This window comes from Prionailurus viverrinus, chromosome B2, assembly GCF_022837055.1.
Source record: "Prionailurus viverrinus isolate Anna chromosome B2, UM_Priviv_1.0, whole genome shotgun sequence".
Classification (NCBI taxonomy): domain Eukaryota; kingdom Metazoa; phylum Chordata; class Mammalia; order Carnivora; family Felidae; genus Prionailurus; species Prionailurus viverrinus.
In genome coordinates this window covers 122,778,357-122,799,354 of record NC_062565.1, presented here as the reverse complement: position 1 = coordinate 122,799,354, position 20,998 = coordinate 122,778,357, and the positions used below count along the sequence as shown (strand labels likewise).

The 20,998-nt window shown below is 38.6% G+C and overlaps 1 protein-coding gene across 8 annotated transcripts in view; it reads left to right on the top strand.

Moving 5' to 3' along the window:
• AHI1 (Abelson helper integration site 1) overlaps positions 1-20,998 on the top strand; it is a 219,674-nt gene continuing 198,676 nt past the window's right edge. For 7 of the 8 annotated variants that reach the window (XR_007152153.1, XM_047858617.1, XM_047858616.1 and 4 more), the window contains exons 1-3: positions 13,777-13,936; positions 18,332-18,399; positions 18,839-18,963. Coding sequence is in view for 7 of the 8 variants with exons in the window: in XM_047858617.1 (XP_047714573.1) it covers positions 18,390-18,399; positions 18,839-18,963 (135 nt within the window). In the remaining variant the exon portion in view is untranslated. Of the gene's footprint in view, positions 125-1,725; positions 1,877-7,076; positions 7,167-13,776; positions 13,937-18,331; positions 18,400-18,838; positions 18,964-20,998 lie in introns of those variants that run through there. The other variant, XM_047858614.1, reaches the window with a different exon arrangement.

Sequence of the window (20,998 nt, the reverse complement as noted above, 5' to 3'; positions counted from 1 at the left end):
TCATGGGCAAAGTGCTCAGCTTTCCTGCACCTTAGTTTCCTTTTCTGTAAACTACGGCCTACTTAATGGAACTGTGACGATTAGTTACTATATGAAAAATACTCCAGTGCCTGAAATACAGCAAGTACTCACAAATCTTAGGAATTATTATATCATTTTCCATATGAGTAAACTGTAATATACTTAGATTAAGGTTAGATAACTAATGTAGGAAATGTGTTTCAAATTCATGTTTGTCTAGTTCTAGAGCATGAGCATATAACTTCTGGTATTACTCCAAGTTGTCTGACCAACAGACTATGCTCAGTGATAGAAGCTTGAAAAGGAAAAAAGACTTCAGAAAACTAAATGATCTGGGTTTGATTTAAATGTTTTATTTAAACTTTGGATTTCCTATAGTTTCAGGTTTGGGAGTTGCATAATCTTTAACTCCAAGGGTTCGCTAGAGATACTATCCTATTTTCTTTTAAGAGAAGGCTCTTTCTTCACTAATAGTCCTTGATGTTCCCAGTTACCATGATTTAAATTGGGGGTGGACAACAGCCCTAGAGGCTGTGCTAAACCAATCAAATTCTCTTTCTTGAACATTTATACTGAGAAAATTGGTCCTGAATGATAACAGATCATGCATGCAACAGACAATTTAGGGGTATCTTGTTTCAGGTTAACGGGATTAAATCATAGGCAGAATATGGAAGAGTTTGAATTACAGACTAATAAATTCTGATTTTATTATACTAGCAGGGGAAAATCACAAAAGATTTTGAGTAGGAGATTGCTTGTGAAAATAAATAAGAATATTGAATTTATAAGGTTATATAAAGTGAACTGAAAGTTAAAAAGGTCAAGTTTATTGGGAACATAGATTCTTAGTCTGCCTCAGACTAGTAACAGCTGTTATACAAAGTAATGGATAATGCAAAGGTTCTTCTGAGGAAGAATTTACAAGGCTTGGTAAAGGATAAAATATAAAAGGTAAAGGAAAGAGAAGAATCAAAAGTTAAATAAAAGATTTTGAGATTAGAGTGTAAATTACCAAAAATACAGAATCTAAGAGGAAAAGATGTTTTTAAGGCATTGAATTAAAATTTTTAAAATGTTGAGTTTCAGGTAATGATAGACCATTTAAGTAAAAAATCTCTATATGGGTATTTGATATTAAAAGATTTCAGAGCTAGGAAGTATCTTAGAAATTATCATAGTCCAATTGTTTTATTGCTCAAGTGAGAAAACTGAGATCTAGAAGGATAAATAATTTATCTAATATAACACAATTTTAACATAATTAATACAGAACTAGAACTCAAGCCTTTTGACCCCCAATCTTTTAATTGATTGGTTATAGCAGAAGATATATCAAAATGATAACATTGGAAGTCTACAGTGATACAATATGTTGAACTCATGAGATTTTTCAAAATTTATTTTGAGAAAAATAGAATGAGCAGGGCAGGGGTAAAGAGAAAGGGAGAGAGAGAATCCCAAGCAGGTTCTGCACAATTAGCATGGAGCCAGACATAGAGCTCAAACTCACGAACCATGAGATCAGGACCTGAGTCAAACTCAAGAGTCAGATGCTTAACCAATTGAGTCACCCAGGTGCCTTGAAGTCATGAGATTTTTAAGGTAGAGAGATAGCAAACAATTTACAACATACATGCCAGCACCAATAAATTAGTAATAACTGCATGGATAAGTTGAAACCAATTCTGAATCTGTGTCCAGGCTTATTGAGAAGGAATGATATGGCCATTAGTGATCCTGGCCAATAGCAAGATTGGAGAAGTGGGAAGCATATATGACACCTGCTGCCATTACTAGTCAGAAAGAATATTGCAGTCATAATCATGAGGAAGAACTGAAAATATTTGAAAAGGTAAAAGACTGGCAAAATTTCTTAATAGCTTTGCATCAAGTAATAACATCTCCTTTCTATTATTTGGTTCCTATCTTAAATACAAAGTGTTATATAAACTGCTGAAGGCTTATTGGAAATATGAAATGTTTGAATATTGGGGAAGTCATGATGCAAGAAGTTGAAAAAGATTAAGAGGCAGAGAAAAAGAGGGAAACAGAGAGAGAAACAAACTATCAATTGAACTTTTTTAATAACTTGGTTTATTTGGTTTGTATATTCCCAGATTTAGCTTAATTTGTTTTATTCAGATACTACCTAGTAAAACTTCTTCTAAAATAAATTATATATGCTAAAGTCAAGATGTGAATTGACCACACACATATATCTCTTCCTTTTTTCAATAACCTAGAAAATGGTTATAAAGAAAACACACACCACCACACATACATATATATGTGTATACATACCTATAATATATGTGAGTATATACACAAACTCAATAAAGAGAACAGAAAGTAGACCATCAGCAGAAAATAAATGCCATCAATTTCTTTTTTCTAATTTTTTATATGTTTATTCATGTTTGAGAGAGAAGGACACATAGAATATGAGTGGGGGAGGGACAGAGATAGAGGGAGACACAGAATCCAAAGCAGGCTCCAGGTTCCGAGCTGTCAGCACAGAGCCGGATGCGGGGCTTGAGCCCACAAACTGTGACATCATGACCTGAGCTGAAGTCAGACACTTAACCATCTGAGCCACCCAGGCGCCCCCCCCCCCCGCTTTTTTTATTGTTTTTTTTTTTTTGAACTGCTATCAATTCCTTAAAGAGAATAGCAGTTAGGAGAGTAGGATAGTGAGTTGAATGGTGGTCTCCCAAAATATATGTCCATGTCCTAATCCCCAGAACCTATAAATGTTACTTATTTGGAAAAAGGATCTTTGCATGCAATTAAGGATCTTGTGATAAGGAGATAAGGAGAGTCTTGATTTTCTAGGTAAGTCTTAAATCCAATGACAAAAGTCCTTATAAGAGGGAGATTACACAGACAGGAGAGAAAGCCCTGTGAAGATGGAAGCAGAGACTGGAATGATGTGGTTACAAGCCAAGGAGTGCCAACAGCCACCAGAAGCTGGACACCCTAAGCACAGATTCTCCCCAGAGCCTCTGGAGGGAGTGTGGCCCTGCCAACCCTTTAGTTTTAGAGTTCTGACCTCCAGAGCTGTGAAATAAATTCTTGCTGTTTTAAGCTCCCTAGTGACTGTAAATTTGTTATAATAGCTACTGGAAACTAATGCAAGTGGCTTCTAAAGAAACTGGGAAATTTGGCCTTGCAGAAATAAAGAGAAGCTCAGAAAACACTAATTGGAAGCAAGGGATGGAATGTAGAGTTAAATGGGGGAATTAATTGAAAGTGAGTATAAGTTGGGGCACCTGGGTGGCTCAAACAGTTACCCGTCCAACTTCAGCTCAGGTCACGATTTTGCATTTTGTGGGTTCGAGCCCCGTGTCGGGCTCTGTGCTGACAGCTCAGAGCCTGGAGCCTGCTTCAGATTCTGTGTCGTCCTCTCTCTCTGCCCCTCTCCACCTCTCCTTCAAAAATAAATATACATTAACAAAAAAAGAAAAAAAAAGTGAGTATAAGTTATAATTGTCCCTCATACCACTTCTCATCCCAATAAGCAGGATATGCAGAAGCCAGGTATTTACCACTCTAGCAGAAAAGGAAATAAAAGAAAAGGGAGGGATCCTTCTCAATAGAAACTGCACTGTCAAGAGAAGTGGGGCAGCTGACATGGCTGTTCCCCAACCAAACATCCTAAAGCAAGGTTAATCAGCTGGCAAGCCCAGCCTACAACCTTGGAGTTCTCAATCAGCTTTTCATTGTGTTATTTTTAATAAATAAAAAAATAAGGAAGGAACCTCAAAATAAAGAAAGGCCAGAGATAAACAGGGAATGGGGAAGGGAGAAGTATAGAAAAAGTTGAAATAATTCAAGGAACAGGAGAGAACCAGGAAGGGGAAGGCAGCCTATTTACTGAATAGACTCAGAGAAATATGCCAGTGAGTACTTTAGCGCCTCTCCGCTCCAAACCCATCCCTTTTTTCCATGGTGATACTGAAAGTGTGCCCTGCAGGTAACATTCAGCCTTGGCTGGCTGGCAGGATGCAGCCTCTGCCAATAGAGGGCACTGAGGAGCCACCACGAGGTCAGTGGAAGAGGAGGTATTGGCCCCCCTTTCTTTTTCTTTCAGGGTCTAGCAGAGGTCCTGCCTTTGCTAACCTTAGCAGAAGGGTTGGGTGCTCCAATGCTCCAACCACACCCACTGGTCAGTGTCTGAATCTCCCCCTTCAGGGCCACTTCTTCCGAGATTCCAAGTTCCTTCCTTATTCTCTTTGCTCTCAACCTTGGGAGTAGTAGCTGTTCTCTGCAGTTACTACCTCTATATACCTTCGAGTTCCCTTTCACCCCTTTTGGTAAATACATCTTTTACTTAGTTCACAACTGTGGAATCGTATACAGTTTCTGGCAATGAGAGGCTCCATTTTCAAGTTCCATTTTTCCTTCCAACTAATGAACTTTCGAACTGAGCCATAGTGGTTATTGTTATACAAGCTGTTGCTCATAAATCCAACAGAACAATTGCATTTGAGCCATAAATGAACTTTCTGAGGACAGAAAAGTTAATTAATACATATCAGGAATAGTTTTGTTTGATAGCACCAATAAAATAATTAATTAGATAGTAATCAAAAGCGGCTCAAGTGGTCAGCACCAAATTAGCAGGTTGTGGTTTTTTTTCCCCTCTTCTTTATCAAAATCATGTAATCATCCCTTCCTTCTCATAAAAACCCCTTACTTCCGGGGCGCCTGGGTGGCTTGGTCGGTTAAGCGTCCGACTTCAGCTCAGGTCATGATCTCACAGTTAGTGAGTTCGAGCGCCGCGTCGGGCTCTGTGCTGACAGCTTGGAGCCTGTTTCGGATTCTGTGTCTCCCTCTCTCTCTGCCCCTCCCCTGTTCATGCTCTGTCTCTCTCTGTCTCAAAAATAAATAAACGTTAAAAACAAAACGAAACAAAAAAAACCCTTACCTCCCCCGTATGAGCTGGACACTTTGGTTACTTCAGAATCTGTGCTCTGCAAACTGCAATTCTGAGACTCTCAAAAGGCCTGTGTTTTCACTTTTGCCTCCTTTTCTCAATGGACACAATGTATTTAGTTCACAGTTATTTTCTCTATTCAAAGTATCGGTGTGGTAATTTTTGTTCCCTGACGGGATCCTGACTAACACAAGAGTCAAGAAGAGTTTGAATCTTTAAAATCCTGTAAAACTAATGATTAGGTAAAACTCTCAGATTGCTAAAGTAAAATTTTCAGTAGATGCTTAGAGGATCAAATTGAGAAAATCTCCCAGAAAATAGAACTAGTTAAAAGATGGAAAATACTTGGAGGTGAGATGGAGGTGTGGAAAGGGGGGAGAGAGTAAAAGAAGAGTAAGGTTGCCAATATCTTTATCCTAAAAAGTAGAGTGACAAGAGATATGATATGTAGTTGACCAAAAATGAAGGGGTAAGTATATTACTTAAAAAATAACCAGGAGAGAAATTAAATATAGTAATATCAACACTTGGTTAGTGCTTTAGGTGTATTTTGACCCATTTATCCTCATAATAATCCTCTGAGGAAGGACTATTATTATCCCCATTTTACAGATGAGGAAGAAGATTCAGAGGGACGGATTCACTTGCCTAAGTTCACACAGCTTGCAAGGGGCAGAAATGGGATTCCAGAGTGTGCTCTTCTCTACTGTAGTCTTCTGCCTCCTCACATGACTTTATTGGGAAGAGATGGGGAAGGAATACAGAAGGTGATACAAATGAGTTCATTCATCTCCTTTAGCAGTACATTAAGGCAATACTTAAAACTGATGAATTTAGCAATAATGTTAAGAGATACGGAGGTAAACACCAGAAGAAACAAAACCAGAAACTGTTTAAAGGGCTTTAAAAAAGATGTTTTTTTTTATGTTTTTATTTATTTTTGAGAGACAGAGCATGAGCGAGGGGGGGCAGAGAGAGAGGGAGACACAAAATCTGGAGCAGGCTCCAGGCTGTCAGTGCAGGGCCCAATGCGGAGCTGGAACTCACAAACTGCGAGATCATGACCTGAGCTGAAGTCTGACAATCAACCAACTAAATCACCCAGGCGCCCCTGCTTAAGGGGATTTAGTAGTCCTCCTTTATCCAAGGAGAATGTGTTCCAAGGCCCTCCTTCCGCCCCCCCGCCACCCCCCCCCAGGGATGCCTGAAGCTGCAGCTAGTACCAAACCCAATATATACTGTTTTTTCCTACACATACACACCTATGAAAAAGTTTAGGTTATAACGTAGGCACACTAAGAGATTAACAGCAATAGTGAACAATAATATAGAACAATTATACTGTAATAAAAGTTACATGACTGTGATCTCTCCAAATATCTATTGCACTGTACTCACCCTTTTTGTGATAATGTGAGATGATAAAATGCTTATGTGCAGAGATGACAGGAGGCAAATGACATTGTGACATATTGTGACATAGAGCTAGGGTACTATTGACCTTCTGCTGATTCTCCTAAGGAGGATCATCTGCTTCCAAACCCTGGGTGTGCAGCGGGTAAATGAAACCCTGGATAGCGAAACTGCAGAGAAACGGGAATTGTGAATTGCTGCACTCTTCGGACCAGCACTTGGAGAAGGAAGTGGTGAACTACTTCCTTGTCATTTTCCCCTTCTTTCTGTATTATTAATGTCTTCTGTTAATAATAATTTATTCTAAACATTTCAAAAGACATAAAATTATAAATGATCTCAGGTATGGAGAGAAAAAATGGGCACATGAAGCTAAATTATACACCCAAATTACATATTTTTTAATTTGACATGCTGATTATACAAAGATAACCTTAAATGTGAAAGCAAGTAAAGTCCCTTCTCACTCATGGTAGAAATATCTAACCTGAGTCCCTAGAGAAGGAGGCCTGGTAATTACTCATCATAAAGCTTGGGAAGCCTCTATTTTCACACTTTGTAAGAAACGTGAAGCTAGTTCTCAATCTAATAAACAGATATCATTTAAATGATAAGATGAAAATTTAAGCATTAACAGGCACAAGAGGCTTACAACACAGGAACAGGAATGAGTGTCTGACATGTACCTTTTGTCCAACCACAGGACCTCACATCATAGACAAAAGATGAGCTGTGTAGAGAGTGGTCTTGAGAGAGTGGATTCTTGGAAGTGTTGCTGGACAGACTTCTGATGGTATGGGCACCATTCTGTATACTATATTTATTAATCAAGAAACTACATTTTTCAGTCCAGGTGTCAAATATATCTTACTATTATAAATTCAAATTAGTAGATTAAACATCAGTAAATTAAATGGTTTGGATTACAAATGGATGCATAATAAGATGTAATAAGGCCATGTCTTTAAACTGGGATCTTTCAGGCCCTGGTAATGACAAATGTTGATTTGCTGCCATCTAGTGTTCATTGCTTGAGAGACCCAAATTGAGCATTTGATGAATTTTTGTTGTTTTCCTTTATCTCTGCTGCAGTTCCTGTTATTCATGAGGCCTTATGAGACCTAAATCAAAACACTTTTCCTAACAAAACAATATTCATATATATATAATAAATCTATAAATAGCTTTATACATTGTGGGAAGTTCCATGAATTCTGACCTAACCCACATCTACGGGCTCACCAAGTTTTATTAGCAAGTCTCTTCACAGAAAGTTTGTAAAGAAAGCTCAATTATTTCAGTAATTCATATAATCTAATTGCTGAATTTGAATGGCAATCACTATTACAAGGCAATCACTATTAACCCATACATACCCTGTAATATGTATTAAGAGTTGAGAGAGAAGGAATCCTTTTTTACCCAATATGTCAAAGAGATACTCGTCAGAAAAAAAAAAATTCTGAAAATCAGCTAGAAATGCCAACCAAATTGCCTAACTGAACTCTCTGAAAAGCAAAGGAAGTTTCTTAGGGGCCCAAAGAGAAAAAAAAGTGAAACAAAATGGTAAGCAGGGACTACTCACAGGTAATCCTACACTAGAGGTATTTGCTGATTCCCTAAATGTAGTCCCACAGTGGATTGGCCTACCAAAACATAGAATATGAGCTCTTGTTCAGTGTGGGCATTAAGACCTTTGACTAAAACTGTGACCCTCAAGAGACTACACCAACAAAGGAAGACCAGGAGGCTGGTCTGGGCTAAAGTTTGAGTAGAAGAAAACTTTCCCTTCCAAATTATAAATATAGCCTCTCTTATGTGGGATTTGGGTTCAAATCAATATTAATCTGATTGGTTGTATATGGGGTATAATAAAATGAGAAAAGTCAAGAGTACTCCAAGGTGTTTGATGTTTAGCGTCAGTAACTGGAAAAAAAAAAAAACGGAGTTACCATTACACAAAATGGAGAAAGCCTCAAGAGAGGCATTGATATTCAAGTGGTGATTAGGAGTTTAGTAAGCGTGACATGTGTATTAGACATCTAAGTGGAGATATTCAGTATGCAGTTGGATGTATGAGTCTGAAGTTCAGGAGAGAGGAATGGGCTAGGGAGACATGTGTGGAAGTAGACTGTATGACCAGGGGACTATAGAGACTGGAAGAGATCACCAAGTGAGTACATGTGGATAGAGAAAAGTTTCAAGAGGTTAGTTCTGGGATATTCCAATACCAAGAGGTTAAGGAAATGAACAAAAACTAGCAAAAGAGACCTAGAAAAGAGGAAAAGTAGGAAAATGTGCAATCACCAGTTAGCAAATGAAGCGAGAGAAGTTAATGAATTCAAAATAATACCAAACATATATAAAATACTGAGGAATAAATTTAGTGATAATGTGAGACTCTTATATGAAAGCTCTTTTAATTCAAAAAAAACCCATTATATTTGGCATTCTTATTATAATTGATAAGGCAACACTGGAATAAAACTGATAGAGTATGAAGCCATTAAAATGAATGTATAGATGCATGTTACTGGCATTTAAAAAAAGTCTTCTAGGATGGTGATACATGGTAAAGACTAAACAAGGCATCAGGACAAAGTTGATAGTATGAAGTTTTTTGTTTTTTTTTAAACTTGGTATATTTAGTATATACATGAAGGAAAGGAGTAAGGTATAAAAGACTATTACCAGTGATTATCATATGACAGGGTTTCAGTTTCTGCATTATAAATGTCTGGATGATTGTTTGAATTGTTACTATGAGTACACACAAACATTATTAACAAGCTTAAAAATTTTAATGAAGTTTACATGGCATATACAATAGTATGGAAATGAAAGTATAACATAATGTTAATTCAAAAAACAGAAATAAGCGTATTGTATACAATATGACCAAAATTAAAATATGCATGGAAAGCAGACTGAAAACAAAATTGCCTTAAAAAGCTAATTGGGATTCTCTTTAAGAAGTAGTACTGAATATTTTTTCCTTTTTCTCTGTGGTTCTATGTCTTTCAAATTCTCTATGAGTTTTCCTACTTTTGTTTTGACGGCGTATTACAAAACTTCCAAACACACAAAGAAAAAGTATAGTGAAATACCAGGTACCTACCAGCCAGCTTCAATGACCATCAAAATTTAGGTATATATGTGTTATCTTTCCCTTACCGGTTTTTTTTTTTTCATTCTGGAATATTTTAAAGCAAATTTTAGACATCTTGTCATTCTATTCTATTGACTTAAGAACAGCTTATTCTTACATAACTACACTGTCATTATTTCCTTTATAAAGACATAAAAATTCCTTAATATCATCTCAAACTCAGCCTATACTGAAAAATCTCTGATTGCCTGAAACATCTTTATCTAGACAGTTTGTTCGAGAATCCAAACAGGTCCCATCTTTGCATTCTGTTGTACTTCCAGCACAATAACACCCGCAGTGTTGCAGGCTGAATTTTTGCCCCCAAAATGCATCCGTTGAAATCCTAAACCCTAGCACTTCAGAATGTCACTATATTTAGACATAGGATTTTTAAAGAAGTAATTACACTGAAATTAGGTCATTAGGGTGGGCCCTAATCCAATATAACTGATGTCCTTCTAAGAAGAGAAGATTAGGACTCAGGTACAGAGGGAAGACTATGGGAAGACAAAAGGACGAGGTAGGAGAGAGGCCTCTGAAGAAACTAACCCTGCCAACATCTTGATCTTGGACTTCTAATCTCCAGAATTGTGAGGAAATAAATTTCTGTTGCTTAGGCCAACCAGTCTATGGTACTTTGTATGGTAGACCTAGCAATGCAGTACAAGCAGTAACGCCAACATCTCTTTCGATTGGTTAATGGATATTTTGTAGAGGGGATAAACATTTTGTCTATCAACCATACTTAGGTCTTATTCAATAAATTTGCTATTTTATATTTATTAAATGTTTTGAATGCCCTAAATCTATTTCATGAATAGTTGGCCAATTTCATGAATAGTTGGCGCTACTACTCTTGATTGCTTGCCTCTCCTAGTACCAGTAGGAACTCAGTCTGGTGCTCTGAGCTAATGAGGGAAAGCAACATATCTGCTTTCTCCAGTTTGAATGGGGCTCATTTTTATATTTACTATATATTCAATTGTCTACTGGATATATCCCACTGAAACTATCTTTTCCTTTATACCTGCTCTTCCTGCCTTTCCACTGTTAATTAATTAGCCATTTTCCATCCAGTTACTTAAGCCAGAAATCTCAGTACCTTTACAACATTTTTTATTTTAAAATACTTTCAAACTTACAGAAAATATTGCAGGGATAGTACAAACAACTTCTATCTTTGCCCAAATCTTCCAATTGTTGACATATTACATTTGCTTTATCCTTCTCTGTCTCTACACATACTCATATTTTACTTACTTATTTATATATACTTTTTTCTGAACCATTTGAGTAAGTTACAGATATGAAGCTTCATTACTTTTAAATAATTCAGTGTGCATTTTCTAGAAACAAAGTATCTCCTATATTACCAGACTGTAGTCATCAAAATCAGGAAATTAACATTGTTAAAATACTATCTAGTCCACAGATCCCATTCAAATTTTGTCAATTGTCCCAATAATATCCTTACAGAAAAAGGATACAATACAGAATCGTATGTTCCACTTAGTTGTCATGCCTCTTCAGTCTCCTACAACCTGAAAAAGTTCTTTAGTTCTTTTGTCTTTCATGACCTTGACAAACTTTTGGATAGTAAAGACCTATGATTTTGTAAAATGTTCCTCAATTTGTGGTTGTCTGATCTTTCCTCACGATTAGATTCAGGTTGTACATTTTTGGCAGGAATATCACAAAAGTGTGTTCTAAGTGTCTTTACCAGGTGGCTTACAATGCTGATCTGTCCTATTACAGATGGTAACGTTGGTCACCGGTGCCAGATTTCTGTACGGTCAAGTTCCTATTTTTCCCTTTGTAATTAGTATTTGGTCAGAAGATACTTTAAGACTATAATGTTCCTCTTAAAATTCTCACCCTCTGGTATTAGCATACATTGATGATTCTTGGCTGAATCAGTTGTTACTATAATAGTTGCCAAATGATGATATATCTACCTACATCATTCCTTCTACATTTATTAGTTGGCCATCTAAGATAAGGAAGGACGTTTCTTTATGCTCATTTAAAAATATTCATGTACTTATTTCAGTATAGACTCAAGTATTCCTATTTTATTCAGCAGATCATAACCTATTAATATTATTAAAGTGGTGCTCAGATTGCCCCAGATGTTGCTGATGGGGGGCTCCTTCAAGCTGGTTTCTGAGTCCCTTTCATATGTTCCATTATTCTGTAAAAACTCTTTAATTTCTGGTGTAAAAAAATTTTCCAGGCTCGTGTTACACTTCCCCTGCTCCTGTTCTGAATAAGCCATTTCCCCAAGAGGCTCTAGTTCCTTTAAATAGAGAATGGTGTTTAAAAACCAAGAAATAGGCACTATGTGCTCATTGCTTCTAAGGTATCATTGTTCCTTACATCTCTCTAGCAGAGGGAGCTAGGGGAAAAAATAGCTAAGTGGATTCAAAGTATGGACAACATTTGAGGTGAGATGTGGGGGAGTAGGAGTTTACAAGAAGAGATTTTTCAGGGAGAGAAGACAATATGCACAAGAATGGGGACATGAGGGTATGGATTGTTTTGCATGGTACACATGAATTCAATATTGCTGAAGCATAACATTGAAAGAAGGCAATGAGAGAGGAAACTAGTCAGGCAAACGGAGTGTCTTATAGTTTAAGTAAAGCGACTACATTTTCTCCTACAGCTAGTCCTTGAGGAATTTTCAGGACAGTGGCATTATCACATTTATAATTTTAGTGAGGTCATTCTGGTAGCAGTATGGAGGATGGCGTTCTGGAATCAAAACTGGAGTCAGGGGACTGGTAAAGACGCCCTCCCACAATAATCTCCGTGAGAAGTGAGGAAGGCTGGCACAAAGCAGTGGGAGTCAGGATGGATAGGCTATACACTGGGAGTGTTAAAAAAGCAGAGCAGACATAATTTGGTGTAAGAGGCATTTAGGATGCTCTGCAGGTATTTGGAAAACTGGGAGGACAGTGGTGATTGAAACCAAGATAGAAATCCAGAAAGGGTAATAGATTTTATTTATTTACTTATTTATTTATTTATTGGTGTTTATTTATTTTGAGAGAGACAGAGACGAATGCGAGTGGGTGGGGGCAGAGAGAGAGGGAGACAGAATCTGAAGCAGGCTGCAGGCTGTCAGCACAGAGCCTGATACGGGTCTTGAACTCACGAGCTGCGAGATGATGACCTGAGCCATAGTCGGAAGCTCAACCAACTGAGCCACCTAGGCGCCCCGAGGGTAATAGGTTTTCAATAGAAAGTTGAACAGTTCATTTTGAGATGCCTCAGATGGGAATTTTTTTCACTGCCTTCTCACAGCGTTTGGGAGAAACAAATGAGATGTGCTTTGTAACGTGTGGTGGTTCTAATATAAATGGAAAAGCTGGCCCCCAAAGAAATATGCAGAACACTCTCACTTTGCAAACTAAGCAACAGGTTATGGCATAGAGCATGACTACAAACTGCAAAAAATTCAAGAGCTGGGGAGGGGCCTGACTAGTATTTTTCCATCCCTGGTGACTCGGAGCTAAAAATGGCGCCTCTGGCAGAAATTAGAAAGTGGGAGGGGGCACTTGGCGTGGAAAAAGATGAGGGTTTTCTTTTTGTTCTGCTTTAAACACATGGCGACATAACACCGCGCCAGACGAATCATGGAAATTTGTTTCCTTAATATCTGGTCTGTAGCACAACTCTATTCTCCACGCTTAAAAGGATGTTTCATTTTGTGGGCGCGATCGGTAGGGCGGTGACGTGCCTGTTGCTTTCCTTCATTCATGCTTCTCGCCTCGGAGGGCTCCACGACTGCCTCCCTGTCTATCCCTGCCCCCTCTCGTTTTGCTCCAGCGATGGCTACGGTTTTGAGGGACAAAACGCTTTTTCAGGCGTGACGACCAAATGGGTTCAGACCCTTCCTTGCGCCCCTTAGGGCTTCTCGGCCGGGCATTTCTTTCTCTTCGGAGGGCCGCGGCCTCGCGCTTTCCGCACGGGCACGAGGAATCCGGCGCGCGATCACCGGAGCGCGTGCCCGGCCGTAGTCTGAAGGCCCGCGGGCCGGCGCGCGCGCACCGCGTCCACAGGCGCCGCATTGCAGCAGCTCGGGGCCCCGGCGTAGGCGGCGCGGGGGCGGGGCCGCGGACCGGAGTCTAAGTTGGGCAGCGGTCCAGTCCCGGAGCTCGGGCCGCATCGGTTGTCGTGGGAACGGCGGCGTAGGCAGGCGCTGACGTCAGCAGGCGGCGCGCCGCCCACACTGCGGCACCTAGTCGGCTCTACGAGCCGGAGTGGCTGGCTGGTTGCTGGGTGGCTGCGGGGGCGTCCCGTGACTGCCCCGCCCCGCCCCGCCCCGCCCGGCGCGGTAGGCAGCTTCGCACCGTCTCAGTGTCCGCCCGGGGGGAACGGGCCGTCGGCCGCTCTGAGCTCAGTTCTCTGTGAGTACGCTGCAGGCCTGCTGGTGGCGGGAGCCCGGGCCGGGCCCTGGGCCTGCCTCGGCCTTCTCCGGGGGCCGCGACTTGGGGGACTGCTTGAGTCCGAGAGCGCGGGGGCGGCACTGCGCCATCGCAGGCTGACCCGCCAAGTGACGCGGAGCCTTGGGATGTAGTTTCTGATGAATACCTCTAAGTACTTTCCCGTTCCCTTCCCTGGGCTCCCATCCCTGGGCTCCCATCCCTGGGCTCCCATCCCGGGCCCGCCCAGTGTGGTGTCCTGAGCCAGCGTGGAGGGAATGCAGTCTTTGGCTTTGCTACTCCGGATTCTGGCTTAAAAGCATTTAAGTCAGATGCGCACTAAGGATGTTTATTTCCTTTTAGGGTGTCTGTTTCCTTTTAGGGTGTCAGCTTGGTGCTGAATCTCGAACCGGTGAAATGCCTTAATTACATCTGAGAAAAGGTGGTCAGTGTGTTACGTTTATAAGAAAAGGGTCATTTTGATATGTATGTGAAAAGTACACTCTTTAGAATCGCTACGAATGGTTGTGCTGCATTTCAGCATTACTGTGAGAACATCTACTCACTGGGGTATATGGCTTTCACGTTTTGAGAAAAGGATGCTAACAATTTTCTCACCTGTTGCTTTAACTATTGCTGTTACTGATTGGGCTTTCAGGAGGAAGATTGCCCGTTGTGAGAACTCTGGGAAGTTTTTAAAAAATATCTGAAAAATACAAATACCAAACTTTTTTTAAAACCGTGCTTGGTTTATTTGTTTATCTTGTTTATTTATGGAGGCTGTCTTCATTTATTAGTTGAATTATGCATACAGGGTTTTTTTTTTTTTTTGGATTCTTTTTTTTTCCTGTGCTATAAAATTCAGTTAAAGGGTAAATTATTCAAGCCTCTGCTTCTTCTCCCCATGGTCTTTACACATGTATTGGCCAATAATCAGATGTTTAGAGAAAAGGAAATATGAGATGAAATGTACTGCATCTCATATATAAATAGCAAAATTTAGTATTTCTTAGCTCCTATAAAGGGATTTGTGAGGGAGAAGCTTTAAAATAATGGTATATATGAGGGCCAGAGATACCATTTTAAATTTGTCCCTTAATTTTTGCCAGTGATGTTACTAATCAAATATTAGTCATTCATTCAAGCACATTAATGTTTGGAGGTGATTATTTCTGTTATGTATACGCTGTATTAAGTAATATTAGTGTCTATGCAGCTATACATTGTACTACTGATAGTAAATAATGTGAACTTGTAATTCACTTGATGTATTTTATTTATGGCACAATTATTTTTAGTACTATAATAATAGACATAATTTTATTGAGCACCTACAATGTGTCAGCCACTGTGCTGATCACTTTGCTTTTCACTATTTCCTTTTCTCCTTACAATAAAGTAGGTGCCATTTTAATTTCTTGGGTCATAGAACGTTTTACCAAGGTGGAAATAAAGGGCTGAGGTAGAGAGGAAGGTGTAAAGCTCAAGGCACTGTGGGATCACAGAGAAGTATTTAACTGCCCCTTTAGGTTAGAGAGCTCCCAGAAAAGATACCATTTGCATTTAGTGTTAAAGGATAGTTAGGAGTTTCCTAGACAAAAGAAGAAAGTCATTTCTTAGGAGAGAGGGGTGTACGTGTAATGGTACAAAGGCAAGAAGGAATTTGGCATGATTGAAGGCTTGTAAGTAGTTGCACGTGGCTAGAGTTCAAAATGTGTATGGAAATGTGGCTGGAGAAAGAGAGGTTTAAAAAAAAAAGGGCAGGGAGTCATCTTATAAGTAGCCTTGAACCCCGGTGGTAAGGACTTACTATTTTTTCCAGTGGGTGATTGGAATCTAGTGAAGAGATTTAAAAAAAAATTTTGTAATGTTTATTTTTTTTTAGAGAGAGACAGCATGAGTGGGGAAGGGGCAGAGAGAGAGGGAGACACAGAATCTGAAGCAGGCTCCAGGCTCTGAGCTGTCAGCACAGATGTGGGGCCGAACTCACGAACCACGAGACTATGACCTGAGCTGAAGTTGGAGGCTCAACTGAGTGAGCCACCTAGGTGCCTCAGAATCTAGTGAAGATATTTAAACAGAAATGATGCCATCATATTTGTATTTTAGAAAATTCCTCTGCTTGCAACGTGGAGGATGACTTATTTATTTATTTTTAAAAGGATAGGGTGATGGAAACATGGAAACAATCTTAAGAAAAAAAAGTAAAAACTTTCCACAGTCTTTTTGTCTCTCAAAGCTACTGCCTCATGTCACTGCTTTTGGGGGTGGGGGAAGACAGTTGGAAGCAGAATTGTAGAAATAATTATCCACACGTTTCTATAGGTCTCACCTTCCATTCATTCCTCCACCTATGGCTGCCAGATTTCTGCCCATTCACAAACATTTTTGCAAACACGTGACTTCCAGACTGCAGATCCAGTGGACACTCTTCACAACTTGCTCAAATCTTCAGACTGGCTCTCCTTGCTGGATTACTATATTCTGTTGCCTACCAAACAATCTGATTATACATACACAAACACAGATTTATATATACAGTGCTAATAGCTGTCATTTTCAAAGGGCTTGCCATGTTCTAGGCATTGTGCTAAGTATTTTACATGCATATTCTTAGTTCATTTTTACAAAAACCTTGTGAGTAATTTACAGTTATGATTCCCTTTCAAACGATTAGGAAGTTGAGGTCCAGAGATTAATTTACTGGCAGGTGGAACTGGGATTTGAATCTAGGGATCTGACAGTGGAGCCAACGTTTGTAGCTGGTTAGTGCCCCAGCTCAGCATGCCCCACCAAGCTCACCTGAGTGTTGTCCCCGTAGGAAATATCTGTTACAATCGTAACAGATGTTTATCAGTGCTTTTTTTTAAGGCATTGTTCTAAATCATCTAACCTTTACAACAGCCTTTTGAATGTGCACCTTTAGATTGATTTTACAAATGAGGAAACAAACACCTAAGGTCACAATTAATTGTTTGTAAGACTAATCCCAAGACTTGGGTTTTAAAGTTCTCCGTTATGCTTGTACTGTATTCCAGTTAATAATACTACTAGCCTAATTATGCTACTTGCAGAAGCACAAGAATCATCCTTTACTCTTTGTCCTGCCTCTTCAGTCGTTTTTATTTTATCTTTCTGAAATGTCTAAAATACCATAAATTTTTTAAGGGAAAACAGGTTAAGCTGAATATAAGTAAGCCTTTTCTTAATGACTCAAAGTCATATATATAGTTCAGCTGTTTTCCTACGTATTGAATGACCAGGGAATATATAAATATTAGGTTCTTATTTGCTTTATGTTTCAGTTACTGATGCACTTGCCTTTGCGTCTTCTCTTTTTTCTAACTTAGGGTAGATTGGAAAGTGGATGACCAAACTTATTAGATCTGTATCTACTAGAAAGAGTACATTCGGGCTCCCATCAGTAAAGTGTAAGAGTCTTTACTGTGTGGATTTAGTGACATCTATTTTGTCTGTGTACCAGATAGTTGTTATATTTAAACTGCATAATTAGGTGTATGTGTGTAGTCATTCTTTCCTTTTTAGCGTTTCTTCTCAGACTTTTCTGTCCAGAATACCCTTAATATTAGAGGAACATGAATGTGGATCCCCAGGGATCTGGAGCCTCAACCAATAATTGCTGAGCAAATTCAAATTATATTTTTCTCTCTTTTTTTTTCTTTAACAATCTTCCACTTTATTCTTTAAAATGTGTGAATATTATGCTCTAAGGTGGAAATTAATATGTTTTGGACACATACCTCCATCTTTAAGTAAAATTGGAAATGCAGGAATATGTATACTGAGTTTATCCCTGGTTTTGATAAGTAATAATACACATCCAGGTTTTTATTTGAGGAGAATGATATGAATGCTTGTGCTTAACCTTCTCTATTGTTGCAACATTTTCAGTGGCAGGTACAAAAATGTTTAAATTCATTTTCTGTTAATATGGTACCCACAGTCATACTTTACCAATATAATAGTGTGTGCTCTTGGGAAAGTCAATTCTGGGGTGGAGTTTGGCTTCTTAAAAGTACATTGAAAAGCTTATTTTTTACTTACAACACTTTTATTAAAAGTGCACTAATATACAAAATATGTATTTACTGCTTTCAAGATTCTTTTTAAATTTTTTGTTTCAAACATATATTTTACCCAAATACGATCCAGTTTTCTTTACCTTTTTTCAGACCCTAAACTGATTTGAATGTATTTAAGTCATTTGCATAAGATTAAAGTAAGAGAAGAGAACTTAGCTTTATTGGTATAAATCTTATGAGGTAGTAGATAAATCATGACATAATCTTGTATGAAGAATGTTTTGTAATTTTTATTTGCAAATTCCGTATTACAAGTAAATTCTCTTTGTTTTGATAGGATGCTTATCGAGTCAGGGCTTTACGTTACAACTTGGTGCTCTCCATATAGCTGAGATATGCCCACTGGTAAGACTTTTATGAAATTTATATATGCAATACATGTTACTTATTTATTTATTTATCTAAAAGTTGGGATTATTTAAAGGGATTCTTTAACCAATTAATGAATAAAGTCAATGTCATTAACCAATATTATATTTAGATATAGTTTTGTTTTCAATTTCTATTTAATGTTAATATTTAATGTTACTGTGCATCATAAATAGAAAGTTAACTGAGTAAAGGAAACTTTTAGAGGGAGTAACAGGTGAGAGGGATACAGGTGAGTGTGGTGACACCATAGCCAAAAGAAAAGTTTTTTAAGAAGAAAGGACTGGTCACTTCTTCTATGGTAGCTAAAGAACTCAAGTAGTTGTCTAAAGACTGTGTTCTTTAACATAATAATAATGCAGATATGTGCTATAGTAATATTGTTCAGAAAATGATGAATCTTTATCATTTGTAGTGGAGAGTGAAGCCAAACTGAAAACCAGAGTTCGCTTTGAGGAATTGCTTAAGACCCACCATGATGTTATACATGAACGAAAAAAACTGAAGAAAAAAACTGGCATATCTGGAGAAAAAATTGTAGTGAGTAATCAGTTATTTGGTAATGATGACTTATATTCTGCATGAAATTATGACTCTCATATTAAAACTCTGAGGAACTTTGGAAATTAACAACAGTAAAGCTATGTCATGGTCAATAATGTGTGGTAAAATAAAGTTTACAGTAAAATCCACATCACTCTTGGGGTACTGAGTTCAGTCTTGAGTGCTGTCCTATGAGAATAACGTAGACAGAGTGATGAGAGATTGGGCAAACTCAGGTGCCCACACGTATTACACATTTTTAAAGAAAATGAAGATTTTTAACCCAGCATTGTGAAGGACTTAGGGAGTAATTATCTTACTTCAGCTATTCAGTGGCTTATCTAGACTTACCCAGTCTAGATAATTTGATTCTACCCAGCAGAAGCAAGAGGAATCAGTGGAACCTTAAGACCGTAATTATCCTTTTGTACTTGAGGTGCACTTTCAAATGATAGAATTTTTTTGGCAGTACGTTTGAAGAGATTAAAAATGCAGAACTCAAATAGTACTAAACAAATCAACAAATGACTGCAACCTGATTCCAGGGTATTATAAAGTGTCTGTAATAGTATCCACAATTAATGTAATAGTCACTCTTTAAACCTGTCTAGCTACTTCACTCCCACCTTTTACTCCTTTGACCATAATCTGTTTTGTGCACATGCGCGCGCGCACACACACACACACACACACACACACAAATAACTTCATGCATATTCTGGTAAATTGGTATATAGTGTTTCTTTGGCAGGAGTTTTAGAAGTTATATATATAACCTGTATTTTGTAGCAAATTTTACCCTATTCTGAATTTTGTCATGTGCTCTCTTCATTCTGATATTCTCTTTGGCAGTTACCAGTGTAATAGTATATATTCTCAAGTGAAGCAAAAGTAAGTACTGACATTAGCCAGAATCAGCTGCACACACATACGGGGTTCATAGTACATCTGTGTAGTACTGCACATCAGTTTAGAACTACTGACAGAATGGGGCAGGTTAGGTCTCCCGTAGTGGATGCTGCCCTTAGATAGAACGTGCTTCTTCTGGTGGTACCAGTATGTAGTTTGGTAGGGAACAGAGGCATGTGGAGGATGGAACATTGCTTATTGGGATATGCCCTTTCCTTGAGCAAGTTGGTATGTACTCAAAAAAAGCAGAAAGAACCCTGGAAACAACTGAGGATATTTTTATGGACTTAGTCAAAGTGAAACCTCATATTTTCTCTCACTATTAGAACTGGGCTTTGTGAGTATGAACCAAATGCTGTTTAGGCCTGGAATGCTCAGTTAAGTGGACAGCCAGAAAATGGGCAGAAGGTACATCCATTTACCTATGGTCCAGTTTAGATATTGGGAACACACAAGTGTGAGGTGACTAAACATGACCTACCCAGCCTCTTTTAGTTCATAGGAGGCCATTTAAAATCTCTCTCTCTCCCTCTCTCTCTCTCTCTCTCTCTCTCTCTCTCTCTCTCTCTTTTTCAGAGATGAGTATACTAGGAAAAAATACTTAGGAAGAGATTGTTCAGCTCAGAAGAAGGGGGGACATTCCTGGAGGACTTAGAGGGAAACAAAATGTTTTTGAAATGATTTATTTTAGGAGTAGAGGAAGAATAGCTGCTTCTATTTACTAGATAGCAGTGCTTTTCTATCTTTCAAGCACTTCTAAACATTTTATGCATATCCACTCATTTTTAATACAAACAACAAAATGATGTGGTTTATCTCCATTTATAAATGAGGAAACTAGATCACAGAGGTTGAATAATTTGCCTAAATTTGCACAGTTAGTGGTAGAACCAGACAGAATTCACAGTCTTAACAGTCTGGCTGTGGAACCTCCTCTCCTAACCACAACCCAGTAGGATCTCTTTCACTAAGGTGCGAAGAGATGGGACCTCTTCACAACAAAAGCAAGGAGTCTCATGTACAGAGCAGGCTGACATGGGAAGGGAAGCTGGCTGAAATAAGAAAAGGAAGCAAGGAAAAGGCTGTAATAATTCGTAATAATGGCAGATTCACCTTATTTTTC